General features: G+C 42.5%; 2 protein-coding genes across 4 annotated transcripts in view; one reads left to right on the forward strand and one right to left on the reverse strand.

Annotated features, from left to right (window-relative positions):
• Nucleotides 1-9,977, forward strand: part of supt20 (SPT20 homolog, SAGA complex component) — a 28,857-nt gene extending 18,880 nt beyond the window's left edge. For 2 of the 3 annotated variants that reach the window (XM_080435887.1, XM_080435888.1), the window contains exons 21-24: nt 72-170; nt 1,866-1,950; nt 3,492-3,580; nt 9,066-9,977. In XM_080435887.1, coding sequence (XP_080292013.1) covers nt 72-170; nt 1,866-1,950; nt 3,492-3,580; nt 9,066-9,215 — 423 coding nt within the window. In that variant the 3' untranslated portion in view covers nt 9,216-9,977. The remainder of the gene's footprint in view (nt 1-71; nt 171-1,865; nt 1,951-3,491; nt 3,581-9,065) is intronic. The other variant, XM_080435889.1, reaches the window with a different exon arrangement.
• A 138-nt stretch (nt 9,978-10,115) lies between these two features.
• exosc8 (exosome component 8) lies at nt 10,116-17,214 on the reverse strand. The gene is made up of 11 exons (XM_080435890.1): nt 17,163-17,214; nt 16,280-16,316; nt 15,874-15,937; nt 15,660-15,733; nt 15,519-15,564; nt 15,054-15,159; nt 14,211-14,256; nt 13,796-13,892; nt 13,555-13,675; nt 12,168-12,274; nt 10,116-11,473 (listed from the first exon to the last, which is right to left on the reverse strand). Exons 1-11 carry the CDS (start codon nt 17,177-17,179, stop codon nt 11,352-11,354), a joined length of 837 nt encoding a protein of 278 aa, XP_080292016.1. The 5' UTR covers nt 17,180-17,214; the 3' UTR covers nt 10,116-11,351.
• Nucleotides 17,215-17,969: the final 755 nt, after the last annotated feature.

A 17,969-nucleotide genomic window follows, 5' to 3' on the forward strand; every position in this document is an offset into this window, starting at 1 on the left:
GTTTATCCCCTCACTCCTTCCCGGATCTCCCGTGTTTGTGTGTGTGCGCGTGTGTGTGTGGCATACTGCAGATCCCCACTGGTCCTCTGATCTTCAATTCTCAGCTCTCTCAGTTCTCCCCTCAACAGAGTCAGTCGGCCACCAACAGTCCTCAACAGCAGGGGGAGACGGTGAGACACATTTTGCATAGCTTTTCTTGCCGCGAAATGCCGGAAGTGTACGACCGATGGCCCGCCAAACGCGAAGCGACACGCATAACGACACGTTTGACATCATCGGGCGTACATATATGCTTTTTGTGGGAGGGTGTTTTTTTAAAGATCCTTTATTTGTTAGTCAAGGCCCAGGCCTCACCACTAGTATGGAAAGTATGGTACACAAAAAAGTCTCCTGACGAGGATCATATAGAGCACAGAAGTCCTGACGTCACTCGTTCATCCCCTGGGTCGTAGAAGTAATTTCTCTATGGAGAATAACATTGGGTCATCTTAGAATCGTCTCATATAAGAATTGTGGTCCAAAAATAAACAAACTGTCTCTGTGATATTGTCAGGGAGGTGGCTCTGTATCATTTATGATAGTCAGTCGCTCATATTTGATACAGTCTGTTTCTGGCGAAAATGTAACTAATTCGGCGCAAGTAACATTAGCGTTTTCTCGCCGTCAGTTGATGCTTCATATCCATAAGAGTCAAACCGCCGGAATCATTTGTTTATTTTTTGCGATATTAAACACGTCTATGGGAATTCAGAATGGGAGAAAAAAACCCGACCCAGGTAGGATGCGTAAATTACGTCAGACTTCGGAGCTCTATAGGATCGAAACATTGCCCGGCAAAAAACAAAGTGGAGTTATTTTAATTTTTGACTCTCCCTGTCCCCCATCCCGACCCCATTTGGTGAGCTCAAGTCAATTGTATCTGTCATGTGCTTCCAGACAGTCTCTCAAAGGGGCGGGCAGCCGGGCACTTAACCCCTAACTGCTCCCAGAGCGCCGTACTAATGGCTGCTCTTTGCTCTTTGCTCTGTAAATCCTTGCCGAGCCATGTGGCCCATAGGGCTAGTTTCTGTAGTGTGAGTCAGCTAGATGTACAAGTAAACCCCCTGGAATATGTCGAATATGCCCCCAATCCAACCATTGATGCTGAGTGCCAAGCAGGGAGGCATTGGGTCCATTTTTATAGTCTTTGGTATAGTGTTGATTTTTACTGAAGTTTTTGATTCAGTTTTAGTCATAGTCTTTTTAGTCATATTTTTGTCATCTGAAATGTTTTACTGTTAGTCTAGTTTTAGACTAAATCTACAGTTGATTTTGTCGACTAAAATGTATTTTGGCGGGCCTTGATGGCGTCATAATGGCTGATTTTACACTTGGTTGCATGCTGAAAATAGCCGATCTACAAGCTCACAACGCGTCGCAGCACGACACAATCTGCTATTTTCAGAGCACAACACCCGAGTGCAACCAAGCATGAAATGACTTGTCTTTTAGTTCTACTGGATCTCTTCTCCACTAGTCCCTCCCTAACATTTTAGGGTTCATAGTTTTCGTCAGTGAAAAAGGGTAGTGGACGACCATTTTCCGTCATAGTTTTAGTCGACGAAATCAACACTGCTTTTGGTATGACCCGGCCGGGGATCGAACCACCGACCTCCCAATCTCAAGGCCACTGAGCTACTCCCAGTTGTTATACAATGGGTAAACGCAAAGGTCAAATTTCACGTATGTGCAAATATACAGACAGTGACAAAACAAACACCCCAAGGAGTGGGCACAGATCATTATTATCATTTATTTTGAGTAACAGACTTGTGATGATGACGTCTGCTTTGATTCCCTGTTTAACCTTTTGACCTGTGTTCCAGGGCGACCTGGGCTCCGATCAAGGTCTCGGAAGTCAACAACAGACGGTCATCAACCTTGGAGGTTTCATGTCTCCGCAGACCGCAGGTATCTCTCTCTAGCACACACACACACACACACACACACACACACACACACACACACACACACACACACACACACACACACACACACACACACACACACACACACACAGCCTTTAACACATCCCTGACATGTTAGTGTTTCTCTAACATAGGTGAGTTATTATTACTGGTACAGGAGGCATCATGTTGTCTGTAACAAACATCATAATTTTTACTGAAGTCATCCATTGCTCCATCTCACTGTGACCGTTAATAACCTCCGTCAGGAGAAGAAGAGAGTTTCCCACCTCTCTCTTCTTCATCTGTTCCTCTCCGTTCTCTCGTTTTTCTTTTTTGTTTGTTCCACCCCACCCGTCTCTCCCTTTACCTCCTCTGCTGCTGTGTGTGTCTTCTATCCATCCCTTCCACTCGTTTACTCCGCCTTTTCCTGTTACCCCGTCCGTCCGCCCCCCCCGTCTGCCCCCCCGTCTACCCCCTCTCACACCTTTGACCTTCTACTCCTCGCTCCGCCTCCTCTGTCCTCTTATTCGCTGTGTCTTCCACTCGTCTCTACCAAGGTTATTATATTTAACTACAACTAAACGAAATAACGAGAACTAGCTGTGAAAAAAAAAACGAAAACATTTTAGTTAAATTAAAGCGGCACTATGTAACTTTTTTTTTAATGAATAAAATGTGATTTTGTCTAATCTGTATGGTAGAGTATGTTAATACAATATAACTTATACAATTGGGGTGGTTGTATTTTGTCTCCCTGCTCTTCTATTGAGACATTTTAGATTGTGTCAAAGGTCATGTCTCACCTAGACACAGGATCTGACAATCAGAATTTCGGCCTGATGGTCAAGATTCAATTTATCCCCTGAACAAGCAGGCAGGCTCTATTAGCTCAATGGTAAAATATCAGCACTTGAGACAGGAAACCGGGGTTCAAATCCGGGAGGAGGAAAGAGGAAAGTTACATAGTGCAGCTGTAAGTTAAATAAAAATAAAGACGAGGCTTTGCTATAAAACGAAAACTAACTGAAACTGGATTGTGTGATTACAAAACTAACTAAATTCATGGAAAAAATCTATTTTTTTCTCCAATTTATTTAGTTGGGTATGAAAGCTATACATTTTCTAGCTTTGAATATGATACATATTTTTTTAATGGTATGATATTTCGTTGTGGTTTTGTATCACACGATATGTTTCTCAGCAAATCCAGTTTAAAGAAATTGAAATTGAAAACAAAATAAAGTCTAAACCGAAATAAAATAATTAAAAATGCCACAACTATAATAACCTTGGCTTCGTTCTACGTTCTGTCGAAACCCTCCTTCCTAACTTCCTGTGTACATACGACCCCCCCCCACACACACACACTGCTTGTCTCTCCATGCACTTTCCATCCATGCCTCACACCTCTCTTCTTCCTGCCCTCACCTCGTCCTCTTCCCTCTGGGACTCCCTCCCTCCCTCCCTCACTCCCAACCTCCCGCCCTCCCTCGTTTCCTTCCCTACCTCCTTCCCTTCCCCTCCTTCCTTCCTCCCCACTAGTGCTGTCCCAGTTGGGCTGTGGGCTCGACGGCTCTGGGCCCCCCCAGCCCTCGTCAAGGCTTCAGCAGCAGCAGCAGCCACAGATTCAAGTAATACAGCAACTTTAACATCTATATATATATAGTATATAATGATATACATATATATATAGTATATAATGATATACATATATACATATAAATATTTATATATATATTATTTACATATCTCTATAGACGGTTTCAAACTGTCAACAATAGCAATAATGAATGTTCCAAAACCATGTCCTTCATAACTTCTGGTTCTGGTTCCTGGGTGTTTTCCCAGGATGGAAACCCCCTTTCCATGTCCTGTCCCCCCGACAGGACGCTCGTTTTGGTTCACTCAATCAACATCATGCATATCGTTGCTGTCGGTTGAAAACCTCATGCTGTACTACTATATATATACTATATATCCTGTCTTACTTTTCAGGATTCAAATAAAGAAAATGGCAAATCTACAAGCCCAGATAGATAGCTTGTAGATATTTTTGAAATGTTTTTGTGTGACAGTGTAGAAGTACAGCATTCATTTACGAAACAAAAACATAAAGTTAAGACATGGAGGTTTCTGCCCGACAGCCACGATGTATGCATGGTTTTACGTCATAAACCCGACTTTTTAAATCACTTAACTCATTGACTGCCAGAGTTAAACATCATCTATGGCTGCCCTTGCCAGCGATTCCGAGAAATCATAAGAATCATAGAATATCTTTCTTCCACCCGCCGATCGCTTTAATCTGAGAAAAGAAATTGTGCCGCCACCGCAGTAATCCCATCCATAGCTGTGGGCAGTTGAATGTGGCTTGTTTTCGTCAAAAAGCAACAGAAAGCAGAGACATTTTCTGCTTTCAAGTCATAGGATCACTCATAGGTTGTCGAACAGCGCCCTCTAGCGTAAACCATTGAAAACACCACTCACTCGTCAATTCGTCATTGGCAGTGTGAGCCTCGGGCCTGCACTCGTCAATGGCAGTCAATGAGTTAAGAACAAGGCAGGAAACGCAGCGGCTCGAGAGGGCGAACGAGAGCGAGAGGCGAACGAGAGAGAGCCGATAGGTGAGCGAGTTTCCACACCGAGCAGCCGATGGCCTCGCATGTCTACAAGCACGCCGTCCAAGTTGGCAAACCGTGGTGGCTGGTCGGCGGAACAGGCTGTCAAGTGAACCAAAACGAGTGCCCCTCTCTCAGCCAGTCCCAAGGTGTCTGAGCTCAAGCTGCCCCCTGCCATTCTAGGAAAAACACCATTGCTTCCTGGATACCAAACACATTTAAAATGCCTTGCTGGTAGCTTAACTTAGTTAGCTCTAAAGTCCAGTTGTTGTTTTGGTGAGAAACAAACAATACTGGTAAAATCTTATCTTGTGGACAATCTCTCCCTTTCCTTCCGTGGTTAGCTAGAAAACAAGCCCAAAAGAAGCGAAGTAGGCCCTAGTAGAGCACTATTAGCTATTTTCCCCACCAATAAATTACGGTAATAAAAAAAGAGGGAAATGTGGAATATTTTGGAAAACAACAACGGCAAACAAGCAGACATGGCAAACACTGCCACTGGGTCGCACACTCGCTCAGCTCACGTGTCGCTCACGCCCCGTACAGACGCACGCATTCCTACATCCTGCAAAACCACGCCCATCCACGTGAGAATGCGTCCCGGGTCTTCGTATTGTCTCTCAGCAACACGAGAGCCTTAGGATGAAACCGTCTATAGGAGCTAATATAAGGAGCTTATATAACTTCACACACATTTTCAAACTTATCTTCATATAATTGGCCCTCATTATAAGATGGCACAGTTTCCCCAAAACCTGCCTACCAATGACGTCGATGGGCTTTCCAAGCTAATGGGAACTAAAGTCTTTTGCCTTACTGGAAAGTTGGCACACGGAAATAAAAGCCATTGCTCTTGAATATATAATCTTGTTTGAAATGTCCAAACCTGCCTGCCGATGAAGTCATTGGTAGGCAAGGTGGGTTCTGAACTGTCCCCAGCCCTCCTCTGAGACACAGAGTGAGAAGACAGAAATGGTACCATCTTATAATGAGCATCGGAGTGGAACAATTACATGAAGGCGTGTTGAAGATTCTAAGCTGCAAAGTACAGCTAAACCACTATTTCTATTGTCGGTTTTCTTTCATTCTTGCCTTTTAATATTCAAAATCCTCCATCATCATCATCATCTCCTCTTTAAGTTGGTTATTTCTGTTTTAGACAATTTCACACATTCATCACACACTCATGTTGTGTTGTTTGGTTTGACATAGTGATGACAGAGGCCAGCATTAATTTGCACGGTCAGCCACCAGTAACAGAGTGTTCTTACGCAACACAGAACTAAGCTTTTATCGCCATGTGCCGTCAATCGAAAGTGGTTAATTAAAAATTGTTTAAAAATGGCTACATTTGACATATGACATGCGATTTACAATTTGGGCATTTGGCAAATCCAATGCAACTTACAATAAGCATAACGTATTGTATAGTTTTAGTGGGCCTGATCTCAGAGGTGTTTGAAGTTTGAAGTTGCTGACTTTACTAAAGCACGGTTGCTGAGCTGCATGCTTTTTTTTAGTTTTGCTGTGGTTTTACTAAGGATGCATGATATATCGGTCATCATATCTGTGTCGGCTGATTTAACTGAGACCGGGTTTAATAACGGCATGTTTTCCAGTGGTATCTCGGATATCATGTGACCCATCTGTGACAGCAATACAGAGTTCAGTCAAGATTTAAGCCCAATCCATTGACTCTATTGAATTACAGTATAATATTTAAGTTCTAAAAAAATTAAAAATAAACAGAGAATATCGTCTCTGTGGGGTGGAAACCTCTCCAAAACTGTTACTTTTCAGGATTCAAATTCGGGTCCATTTCACACTCTCAAGACTTACATTATTGTTAAACATCTGTATTACTTATTTACAAGAAGTCTACACAATTAGAGAATGTAGAGGAATTGTTATTTTGACAAAATCTTATCCAACGATAACAAAATATTCTAAGTTTTGGGTATGAAAGGCTAAATCTCATCAAATGGTGGTCCGTGGCTCAAATGCCGAATAAATAATGGACCTCGATATGAAAAAGGTTGAAAACCAATGCCCTAAGGCATGTTATAACAAAGCAGCGTTCTTTAAAAATCTGCTTCTACACTCAACCCAGTTACAGTATAACAGGCGTATGCTGAACCCTACTGGTGGAAACCAGTATAGCAATATCGGTTGTTATAAGACCACATGAAAATAATTGGCTATTGGATATCAGCCAAAAATGTCTATATTGTGCATCCCTAGTGGTTACGCTGGATGATGCAAGCTGGTGTTTTCTTTTCCAATGAGAGGTGTGAAGTACCCCACATTGCAGTCTCATACAAAACAATAGATTTGATAAAGTTATAACCCATTTTCTCACAGTAGCAAACTAACGCTGGTTAATTCTGACAGCTGGATGCTGTTGGTAGGTTACAGGTATAAATAAAAGGTAATTAAGGCGGGGTATATAGATGTGCGGTCTGAGTGCTGTTGTCATTAGATATTGGCATTCATTAGAATGACTCAGCCAATCAAAATTCGAGGTCAGAACTTTATATCGTTGCTGAAACGTTTTGTCTCCATATTTTAACTTTTTGTGTTTTTTCCTAAATGAATGCCGTACTTGATCATACCACTGTGTCAAACAAAAGTAACAGATCCGCAAGCTCGAAACGCGGCGCAAAGCAACACATTTCGAGCCTGGAAGATCTGCTACTTTTGATATTTTTGAATTTAAATCCTGAAAAGTAACAGTTTTGGACATATGACGTTTGCACCCAACAGAGACGATTATATTTAAACAATTAATGTATTCTCCCTCATGTAAGTGTGGCTGATTTTGACCCATGTTAATATATTTGTAGACATTGTTTTTGTAATGTTTTCTGTATGAGGTTGAAGTGTGTGGTGCGTCACTGGTGCTGGTTGACCGTTTTCCTGCCTCACCTGCCCCCCCCCAACATGACCCCATCTCCCCACTCCCCTCCTGCTCTCTCCTTCCTACTGCAGCCCGTAGACTTTGTGCACAGCTGTAGTCTACAACCATTTCCAGGTTTTCCCCTAGGTGTCATTTAATTATGTTTCTGGTTTAAATCTGCTGCCTTGCTGTTAGTCAATATGCCATCTTATTGATGACGATGGTATGTCCTGCTAAAACAAACAAGCAAACAAAAACACAGCGTGATCAACCACGCTGCACAAATTCTAAATGCATTAACACACCACTTTTGGTTATGGGAAAAGCAACTAAAAACCATCATCTGCTGTTTCACCATATTGTCGATAGCGGCATACGGCAAGAAACCGGATACTGGTGTGAGCTTCACCGTATAGAGACCAGGAGTTGGCAGACTACAGTTAATGCACAGAGCCCAGTAAAACCCTCGCCTTCCTCTTCAAACTGTCCTACCAGGCTTCAGCTCGGCTTCACTAACTCATAACCAACCCTTCACAGACTGTATTTATAGCCACATACGTTGAGTTGAAGGTCTGGGTAAAGCTTGTCATGAACAACTCTCAGGTGTTGGAACGCTGCCCCACACACCTGCTTACAATTTACAAAGTTGGTACTGTACTTTAGCAAACTTACAGTACAAGTACAAGGTCGGAGTAAGCACTATGAACCTTGGTAAACCAACAACAAGGGTAAGTGATAAAGGAATAAAGCTGGCTTCATAATCGCATACGTCACGGGGCGCTTGCTTGCAGATTTAAATGACTGATTTACAACACAATGAATTGTGATGCGTTATTAGCTTGTAAATCACTTATTGTCAGCAAGGGACACATGCTGACAATAATTAGTCGTTAAAGGGTGCTAAAGAGAACAAGTGTGTGCTACGAAGCATCTAGCGTCTGTCGATGACATATTGCTTGTTTGTACTGCACTGCAAAAGCACACAAGGGTGTTGATTCCCATGTGCCACTTAACAGCGATGTTACTTAACACTGGAAATGGTTCTGAGAAACGCAGGCTTGTTCACATTATTCATGGTTTAAGGTTCTCAGTCGCAGCGAATTATTTCAGTCATTTGGATTCCACATAGAAGCCAGTATGTCTTCTATGGGCGCATGCTGCGCAGCGAAAATAGTCGATCTGCAAGCTCTGTCTGCGACGCATTGAGAGCTTGTAGATATTTTATTTTATTAAGATAAAATATATAAGATTAGAGCATTTGAACTAGTCAAACTAGCAATACGTTGAGAAGCATCTTCCATAAAACCCTAATGGTCTCGGATCATTTTCATAAAAGCAAAGGTTAAAACCTCAATCTGTGATTTCTTCACCTGGTTGGCAGTATGTAGAACAGCAGGAACAATATTTACTAAATCATCATAATTGTACATATTGTGTTAATTGTTTAGGTGACAGCACTAGTGTGGGGGGGGGGGGGGATTTGTGAAACCCTGTTTCACAAATCGCACATTAGGACTTGGCCATACTACATTTTCCAGTCGTGAGATTAGATTTTGCTTTAATCCATGTCTTCTTCTTCTTCTCCTGTCGTCTGTTTGTCAGTTGCAATTCTTGCAGCACCAAATGCAGCAGCAGCAAATGGCTATGGGGGCGGCGGCTCCTCAGCTGGCGGGGGCGGCGCGGCACCATACCGCCAACCAACCAAGAAGTAAGAGGAAGAGGAGCGTGCCGCAGCCACTACCGAAAACGTGACGAAGAACAACAACGCAATCACACACACACACAAAAACCTATTCTACCCCGACCACACACAAACGTCATCATCAGGATATGAATGAACCATGCTGTGCTACTCGTTTTTGTCTCCGTGGAGACCAGACGACAACAAAAACAAATAACATTCTCTGTCTGTCCTTTTTTTGTAGCTGAGAATTAATAATTGTCATGATTTTCTATGTACAAACCTGTCAGGGTTTTTATTTGGAGAACCGATAACCACCTGGACCACAGCAGAGGGATGGGACAATTTCTTTTTAGAACACGGGGGAACCTGAACTTTAAAGGAACATTATTCGTATTTTTTAACGGAAATTGGACTTCATATAAAAGGGTTCTTATACAGTATTGGTGGTGGGGAGGGGTCCATGACACATTGACCTTCTGTGAGAAACGTCCCTCTGCAGAAACCCACCGCATCAACCAAGAGGACCGAACGACAGCGCAGATTCCTAGAAGAACCTCGTCATGGTGGTTTGAACCCTGATCCCTTCTGCGCTCGCAGCGTTGACTGACCCTCAGGTAGAAAAACTCCCTGAGCATCGATCGTAGCTCTGCTCGTTCACACCCAAACTCCACCAACGAAAAAGAGCTACACAGCAAAGATCCGGAGTGTTAAGATACATTTTTTAATCCGTCGCACGAGGGAGTCAGTTGCCCAAAAAGAACTTGATCTGCAAGGTTACGACGCACCGTGACTCGTAACTTAGCTAGAGTTGCCAACCCTGTCCCTTGAAATAAGGAATCGTCCCTTATTTGGAAGCTAAAAGAAGTGTTCCTTATTGAACTGATAAGGAACACACAGGGATAAACGTCTTACAAGTTGAAACGGCTCATATATAGGACCCTCTAGACTTAGAAAATTGGACCTGGAGTTGTCTGAAGTTCAGCAAATCTCTTGTAGCCGATCTACAAGCTTGCAACGCGACCTGCTATTTTTGGCTGATGTTCCCCTCCAGAATATACTGGGGTTCAAGTGGTTAATATAATATCTGGAAAAACTGCACATATATACGGTGAGATTTTTTTAACTTTTTGCGTGCGCCCCTTATTAAAAATTAGGGACGCATTTGAATTTCAGGTAGTTGGCAACCCTACTCGTAACCTTGCAGGTCCGTTTCTTTTTTTCTTCTGGCGAGCGACACTGTTTATTGGGGAGATACACACTGGTTACTGCCGTGTACATTCTTAGCCATGCTGATAGGCACACTGGTTACTGCCGGTGTACATGCTTAGCCATGCTAATTTGGATCTTCAGAGTAGTGCCTGATGGGGCTGCCGGCCGCTCTACCTCTTTATAACGTCTGTTTGAAAGTCCGCTCTAATTCAGTGGTTCTCAACCTGTGGGTTGGGACCCCCACATGATAGTAAAGTGACCATTTAAGGACTTTAAGACCTTTTGTAATACTTAAAAAAGACCATTATTGTATCAAAAGTAATCAACAAACTATACTATAAAAACTGATCAAACATTGGCCAAATTGTCAATTAATATTAGAGGCAAAGTTCTCCGATCTACAAGCTCAAAACGCAAGGCGTGGTGAGCTTGTAGATCGGCTATTTTCACAATATTTATCTGTGGAACCGAGTCAAACAAAATGTAATGCCTCAACTCCTACAATTCCAAGTGCTTGTCAGGGTGGGGGGGGGGGGGTCCCCAGTTCAAATATGATTACTTTTTGGGGGGGTCGTGGCCTGAAAAGGTTGAGAACCACTGCTCTAACTAACAAAAACCCTGTGCAGGGCTGAATCCAGGCCCCCCAACATGCAACACAGCGTGTCTGTTTTTTTGTACAGCATATTTTGAACATCAAGAAGAGAAGAAAAAAAAAAAGCATTTCCTTTTAATTAGTCCAGGATCTATGACTGTAATTCTTCACAAGACGTCAAGCGAATGGAGTGTGTTTGTGTAAGTGTGTGTGTGTGTGAGAGAGAGAGAGATAGGGAGACATTCCCGGACACTGAGGAATAATTTTTTTAAAGACGGTCTTTTGTCAGCAATTTTATTGTTATGAAAAAGAAAAAAAACTGAAAAGGAAATATATATTGACAGTGGAAAATACAACTTTTAGATATAAAAAAAAGAAGTGTTTGTGGATTTTTTTCATTCATTCATGCCGCTGCCTTGACGACACTCTGTGCAACTTTGTCGACCAGTTTGCGGATCTCTCTGTGGCGCGTGGTGGCGCGGCTGATGCATTCCTGCAGCTTCTCTGCAGACAGCGACGTCCCACCTGAGTGGAAGAAAGGAGATTAAAGAAATATATATATAAGCCAAGTCCCAACCTGCAATTTGTGGAACAACATGGAACAGAGCTAGCCTGGTAACCCCCTCCCCCCCTCCGGAAATCTCATTTGTACATCATTTCAGGAGTTCACAAATGAGATTTCCGGAGGGGGAGGTTTACCGGGCTAGAACAGAGCCCCCCACTCTAGCTCTCTGTTTCCTAAACAATTTCCCACAACTTTGTCAAGTTATGGGAAAGTAAGTGTCTTCTGGTCTGTAGAATGTAAAATAAGGGCACACTTGACCTATATGTGCTGTTTTCACTGTTGCTACACTTGAATTATAAAACAAAGTGTGAACCCATAGTCATATTCATAGCTATTTAGATATTTGGCATACATATTGAGGTATGAAATTTGTTATCGCACAGCCCCAGAATTTGAAGTGGGAAGTAAAAAACTAGTTAAATTGATAATTAATTCATTCAAATTTTACCTATCATTTTATAATGGACAATTTACTTTTCGGGCAAGTGGGCATGACTTTTTGGCAAGTAGAACATGACCTCTGAAGCTCTAAGCTCAGAGCTTAGTGTCAGCCCCTGTTCTGAACATGTTTTCTATTGCTAATTGAAATAGAAACACCCTGTAACACGGGTATGTGTGTCATGCCATCAGCACACATTGAAAGCATCTTTTCACCTGGCTTGTGGACGGCGCAGAGACGATCGTCCTCGTCCATCACCACGGTGAGCTGAGCGGTCGACAACATCTCCTCGTCTACCGTGGGGTCCACAAACAGGATGGAGCTACAACGTGACATTGAATAGTTTCACCAAAGATGGTTGGTTTATGAAGATACACCATAAGCCACTAGCCACTAGAGGCGAAATGGTACACAAATCCTACAAATGGTCTCTTAAGTAGGCACCGGCGTCTGACGGCAAATCTCGCGAACGTCCTATATTTACTGGTGCGAGAGTGTGTTGCTGGGACAGAGAAAGGTCAATAATAAAGTAGATATTCTCTGAAATAAGCCATTTTAATATGAAAATTGTGGGAATATGTTGAGGCTTGTGACGATTGGGTCCAATATTTAGTTCAGTGACCATGGTGCTAAAGAATGGTTCAGAAGCTGTGTTCACGTTCACTCTTCCATTGGAATTAAAAGACTGCAACCTGCTTCCTGTCTCCTAAAAAGGCGCCCGCCTACTTCACACAGATACGGGAAGTAAACCGGAGATGGCATGTCTTGCCATTTTTGTCTTGGGATTCACTGTTACACTGTGGAGTCCACAAACGGGAAGGATGGAGCAGGGCGGGGAGGGTGATAACCATAGATATAGAAACCTAGATACCTCATTGGCCTCTGCAGTTCATTGTAGCCACTGGTATCTCAATACAAGGCTCTTCCGCAGGGCTGTTTTACTACTGACCAATCACATCGCGTTTAACTGACTAGTTGTTGCACGGCTGCCTCTTAAGAAAAGACCCGCCCCACCTGCCTCTGATTGGCCTACCGAACGCCCCCTTCTGTGACGCACACGGAAGTTTCCAGCTTGCCCTGCTGAAGCGGAAGGAAGTGGAAGGCTAGCCCAAGCCTTATATGGGCTAGCCCTGCGGAACAAGGAAGCGCGCCCGAGATACGAACGCTTCAGAGCCGAAGGAGGCGTCTACCTTTATATGTCTATGGTGATAACTGTCACTGCACGTACTCCTACAGGCTGGGGCCGGCGGCACCTGTCAGGAGGGAGGAGTAGGAAGAAGGCCCTAAGTCCTCCTGGTGGAGGCTCCTCACTGGCAGGTGAGTCAGTAGGATACAACGACAGTGACCACACAGAATTGTGTGAGGGGAGGAATTAATTGGCATAAAAAGGGGTAAAAATGATTGGCTACTCTAAAATTTAAAAGATATATATATATATATATATTATCGTGAACGGAAATGGTGAACAGTTGACAGCTTCCGGGATGTGTAGTTCCAGACTATATAGCATTTGGAGATTGTGGAATAGTTATCTGGCTACGGGAGACTACTCTGACAGGGAACAGGTGGAACACTAGGGTCTTTTAAAAATCATTGACTCACTCATCAAACATGCAGAAGGAGGTGCTGACAGGGTGCTTGTGAATTCGTAGACCGCTTCTTTTCTCAAAATTCACTGTGGGTGCACACGTCTCTGCGTTGATGGTGACCTCTGGAAGTTGTGCTGTGGAGGAAAGGAGGAAAATGATGCTTGAAAAACAAACGGCTTGAAACGGATGCAGTTCACGTTAATAATGAGGTGTCTGTAAACTGTGTAAAGCAACGTTAATCTGCAGGGACTCACTGTTCTTCAGGGCAGCCAGCAGGGCAATGATACAAGCGTCCAGCAAGTTCCCGTCATAATCGAGGCACATGAGGTCACAGTATACGACCCAGCAGAGCTGAAAAACCCACAATTTAGCATCATCAGGAACAGTGGCTCAACAAGTGTAATATGGTACATCACAACTATTGGTGCAACAATTAATCGGAACTGATCTAATGGATTAAAACTTAATATAATATAGAAAAAGAGCCGATCTACAAGTTCAGACTATTCGATTATATAAAAAACTATATTCGAATTTCATGTCAATTTGTTGATATAAATATATATAAAATTAAAAAGCAATAATCCAGAAAAACACTCTTGTCGATGATTTGATAAATCATCAAACGGTTGTGATTTAACAGCAACCATAAAGGCAGTGAGCGCATACCTTTCCTTTGTCAATGCACAGGTCTTCAGTCTGTATCACCTCTGAGCTGCAACACCAAAGAAAACGGATACGTTTGAGTAAGACTAGTAACAGCTGAGTCAATCCCACTTCTGATTCTTATTTTTTCTCTTCCCCAATCTATTGTCCCATTTTTAGTCGTTATGTGAGATTCTGACCTACCCGCGGTTTATCAGACCATTCATTAGGCGTAATCAGGAGATACTGACCTACCGGAGGCAGAGCAGTCCCCACAACATGATGTACGATTCTGTGCCTATCGGTAAATAACTCGGACGGCGCTGAGTAGGCTCAAGCGAACGTTCAGCACGGCAAATCGCTCGCTTTGGCTCGCTCGGTGGTGCTTCACGTGGCTCCAAATCGCTTGAGACTGCGCGCCTCCGTCATGGTCCAAAACCAGAACCGAAACTTAACTTATATAAGTCATCTCTGTCGGTAGGTCAGTATGTCCTGATAACACCCAATGAATGGTCTGATAAAACACGGGTAGGTCAGTCTGTCGCCTAATTGGCCCATTCAATGGTCTGATAAAACGTGATAATGTCCCATTCAATGCATTGATAGCATCCGAAGGGTGACTAGTGCAGTAACAGTATTCATTGGAATGCCCGGCCAAGCCGGATGCACCACGGAGGATGAATCCATCCTTCCCCTGGGCCACCCAGAGGCATGACATTTTAAACTGTGTGTGTGTGTGTGTGTGTGTGTGTGTGTGTGTGTGTGTGTGTGTGTGTGTGTGTGCGTGTGCGTGCGTGCGTGCGTGCGTGCGTGCGTGCAAGTTCCAATGATTAATGATACCTGCGTGTGTGTGTAAAATGGTGGTACCTTTCAATGACATCAGCCACAAACTGGCTGGCGGCCTGAGCCTGTTCTCCCGGTGGGCCTGGACGGAAGCGAGAGGAACACAGTGGTGGCAGGTCCACATTGGGCACTAAAACACACACGAGGCAAGGCAGGTTTTATTTGTAAAGCACATTTCAACAACAGGGCAATTCAATGGTCTATACACAGAACAAGCAAAGGAAACACAATTATACAATGAATTTAGGATGCATAAAAGAAAAGTAACTCAATCAAAGGCAGCGGCAAACAGAACGGTCTTTAGTTGTGTTTTTAAAAAAAATAAGCTTGGCAGCAGACATGCACTTTTCTGGGAGTGTATTCCAGATATGTGGCGCATAAAAACTAAATGCTGCTTCCCCACATTTATTTTTGGTTTTAGGGACAAATGATCAACTGTCACACACTATTATGTCAAATGTAAAGATTCTAACACTTAGAACAACTTACCAATGTAGCCTTTATGAGGTGCATCCACGGTTGGGTTTGCCAGCTCCTTTGGTTGGTGAAACATAAAGGGTTAGACATGTATCTTTAATGGAACAACACTGGCATACATGCTGCTGGTTGTTTTGTTTTGTTAACACTCACCACTTTGATGCCACACATCACTGTGGTGTTTCCAACCTTCACCAACGCAGAGCCATCTGCTGTGGAAATGGAGCCTGGAGGACAAGGAATAATGAGTCAATTAGGGGTGCAACTGTTAATTATATCAATAAAAAAAAAACACACTTCTCCAAAACTCAATTTCTTTCAGAGTTAAATTGACTTGAATTCACAGCAGAGTCGTGATGTTCCTCACCTATATTCAGCGTTGTCGTTCTAAATTCTGCCAGTTCCCTTCCATCCGGCCGACAGTTTTCTTTCTGAACGAGAAAAAAACCTTGCAGGTTAATTAAGAAGACCAACACTGTACAGCTGTTTGAGACTATAATCACCTGCACATAATGTATTGACAGAAAGTAGCTCATAACATGTCTACGGTGGATTTTTATGAAACAAAAACGTTGCAGATAGAAAGAGGACAATCCAAGCTTTCTGTACAGCTGCAACGTTGGTGACTTTAACGTTGTTTAATACAATCAGATCAGATTTTTCCGTTTGGATGAATGGGCTGTCAAGGGTTGGTATTACAACTCTAGATGCCAGATAGCAAAAATATTATCTAAGAGTTGCTTAAGGTTAACATGGTGAGTTGTGACACTAACCAGAAAACTTCTGTGGTACTCCAGGGGCTCAGCAGTTCTGTAAGATGTGTAGAAAAGAGACACATTCATGAGTTCATCATTCCAAAGAAATTAAATGAAACACTGAATAAAACGAATATAAAATTAAATAATGAATACATTACGTTCACTTGTGAACATTACACATTACACTAGTTACTTTGTAGATTTGGATTATTATTACAAAACATGCAGTAACCACTTCAGCCTATACATTTTGGCCATTTGAAAATTGCAGATCTACAAGCTCACGATGGAACGCATTGTGAGCTTGTAGATCTGCTATTTTCAAAAGATTTGTATACATTTTACACATTTGAAAACGTGGGAAATGGGAAATTCTGCATAATGAGTACTTTCTACTTTTGGTACTTTAAGTACATTTTGATACCAATACTTTTGTACTTTTACTCAAGTCATTTTTTATTCCGGACTTTTATAACATTTCTACATTGCAGTATTGATACTTTTACTTTAAAATGTGAGTACCTTTTCGACCATTGTATGTAACATAAACTCTTCAGTAGCTTTTATTGTGTGCAGTGAGAGAACGCTATATGAAATAGCACACTTTTTAAATTATTTCTACTTTAATTAATGATAATAGTAATCTTAACACATTGGATCATTAACATTCCAGCGTACAGTTAATTGTATACAATAAAAGGATCATCATTCTGCACTCTTCAGTAAGTTCTTATGTTCTTTTTTAATGAACGTTAACAGCAGCAGTCCATCTAGAGAAACGGACGCGTTTCGGCACGTCGGCCTTCCTCAGCGTTTCAAAACCAGTTCATTCTATAACATGTATTGTCATGTAGATAAAGCATAGAGTTCTAATATATCGGGATAAAGATGATCTTACTTGTATCCAGCAGCCATGATGTGTTTTGATTAACCACGTGGGTTCGGATGACGTCAGTACGGCGGCCGCATTGTGTCAGAAACGTGTTAACTGTAGTACCAGTGCCATCTAATAGAAGGCTCTGTGTAGTACTAATCTCTCAAGAACATATTCTGCTCTCCAGCAGAGGGCGCTGTTTTTCCTTTTCATTTGGCGATGGGTTCACAGATTGCTGTAGTACTAGCTGTAGAATACAACTCTCGTAGATGTACCTTATAATTCTGACGTTTTCAATCTACGAGAGTTGTAGGGTTGATCCCCCATGGACAGAGGGACTTTCATCTCCTAGCCCGTAGATGTCCAAACACTCTTTCTACGGCACAGTAGTTTAATGTAATAATCCATATCTTTCAATAAATAAGGGTTTTAATGCCGTCTGTGGCCGAACGCCATTTTTTCACCCTCGTTTACTTCCTGTTTACATTGAGTGTAATTCGGGCTTTCACCGGATGGGCGCATCACTACCGGCAATTGGGACTTCCGACAGAATCGGCCACAGACGGCATTAAAACACTTCTTTATTGAAATATATGGATTATTACATTAAACTACTATGCCGTAGAAAGAGTTAATATATGGGGCGTTTCTCAATTTGTACATGTTTGGCGAGTCTACGGGCTAGGAGATGAAAGTCCCTGTGTCCATGTGGGATCAACCCTACAACTCTCGTAGATTGAAAACGTCAGAATCATAAATACGTCTACGAGAGTTGTATTCTACAGCAACTGTAGTACCACAGTGTGTTAATTACTTATTACTATGCTATTA

The sequence above is a fragment of the Gymnoscopelus braueri genome (assembly GCF_963280865.1).
Source record: "Gymnoscopelus braueri genome assembly, chromosome: 8".
Classification (NCBI taxonomy): Eukaryota; Metazoa; Chordata; class Actinopteri; order Myctophiformes; family Myctophidae; genus Gymnoscopelus; species Gymnoscopelus braueri.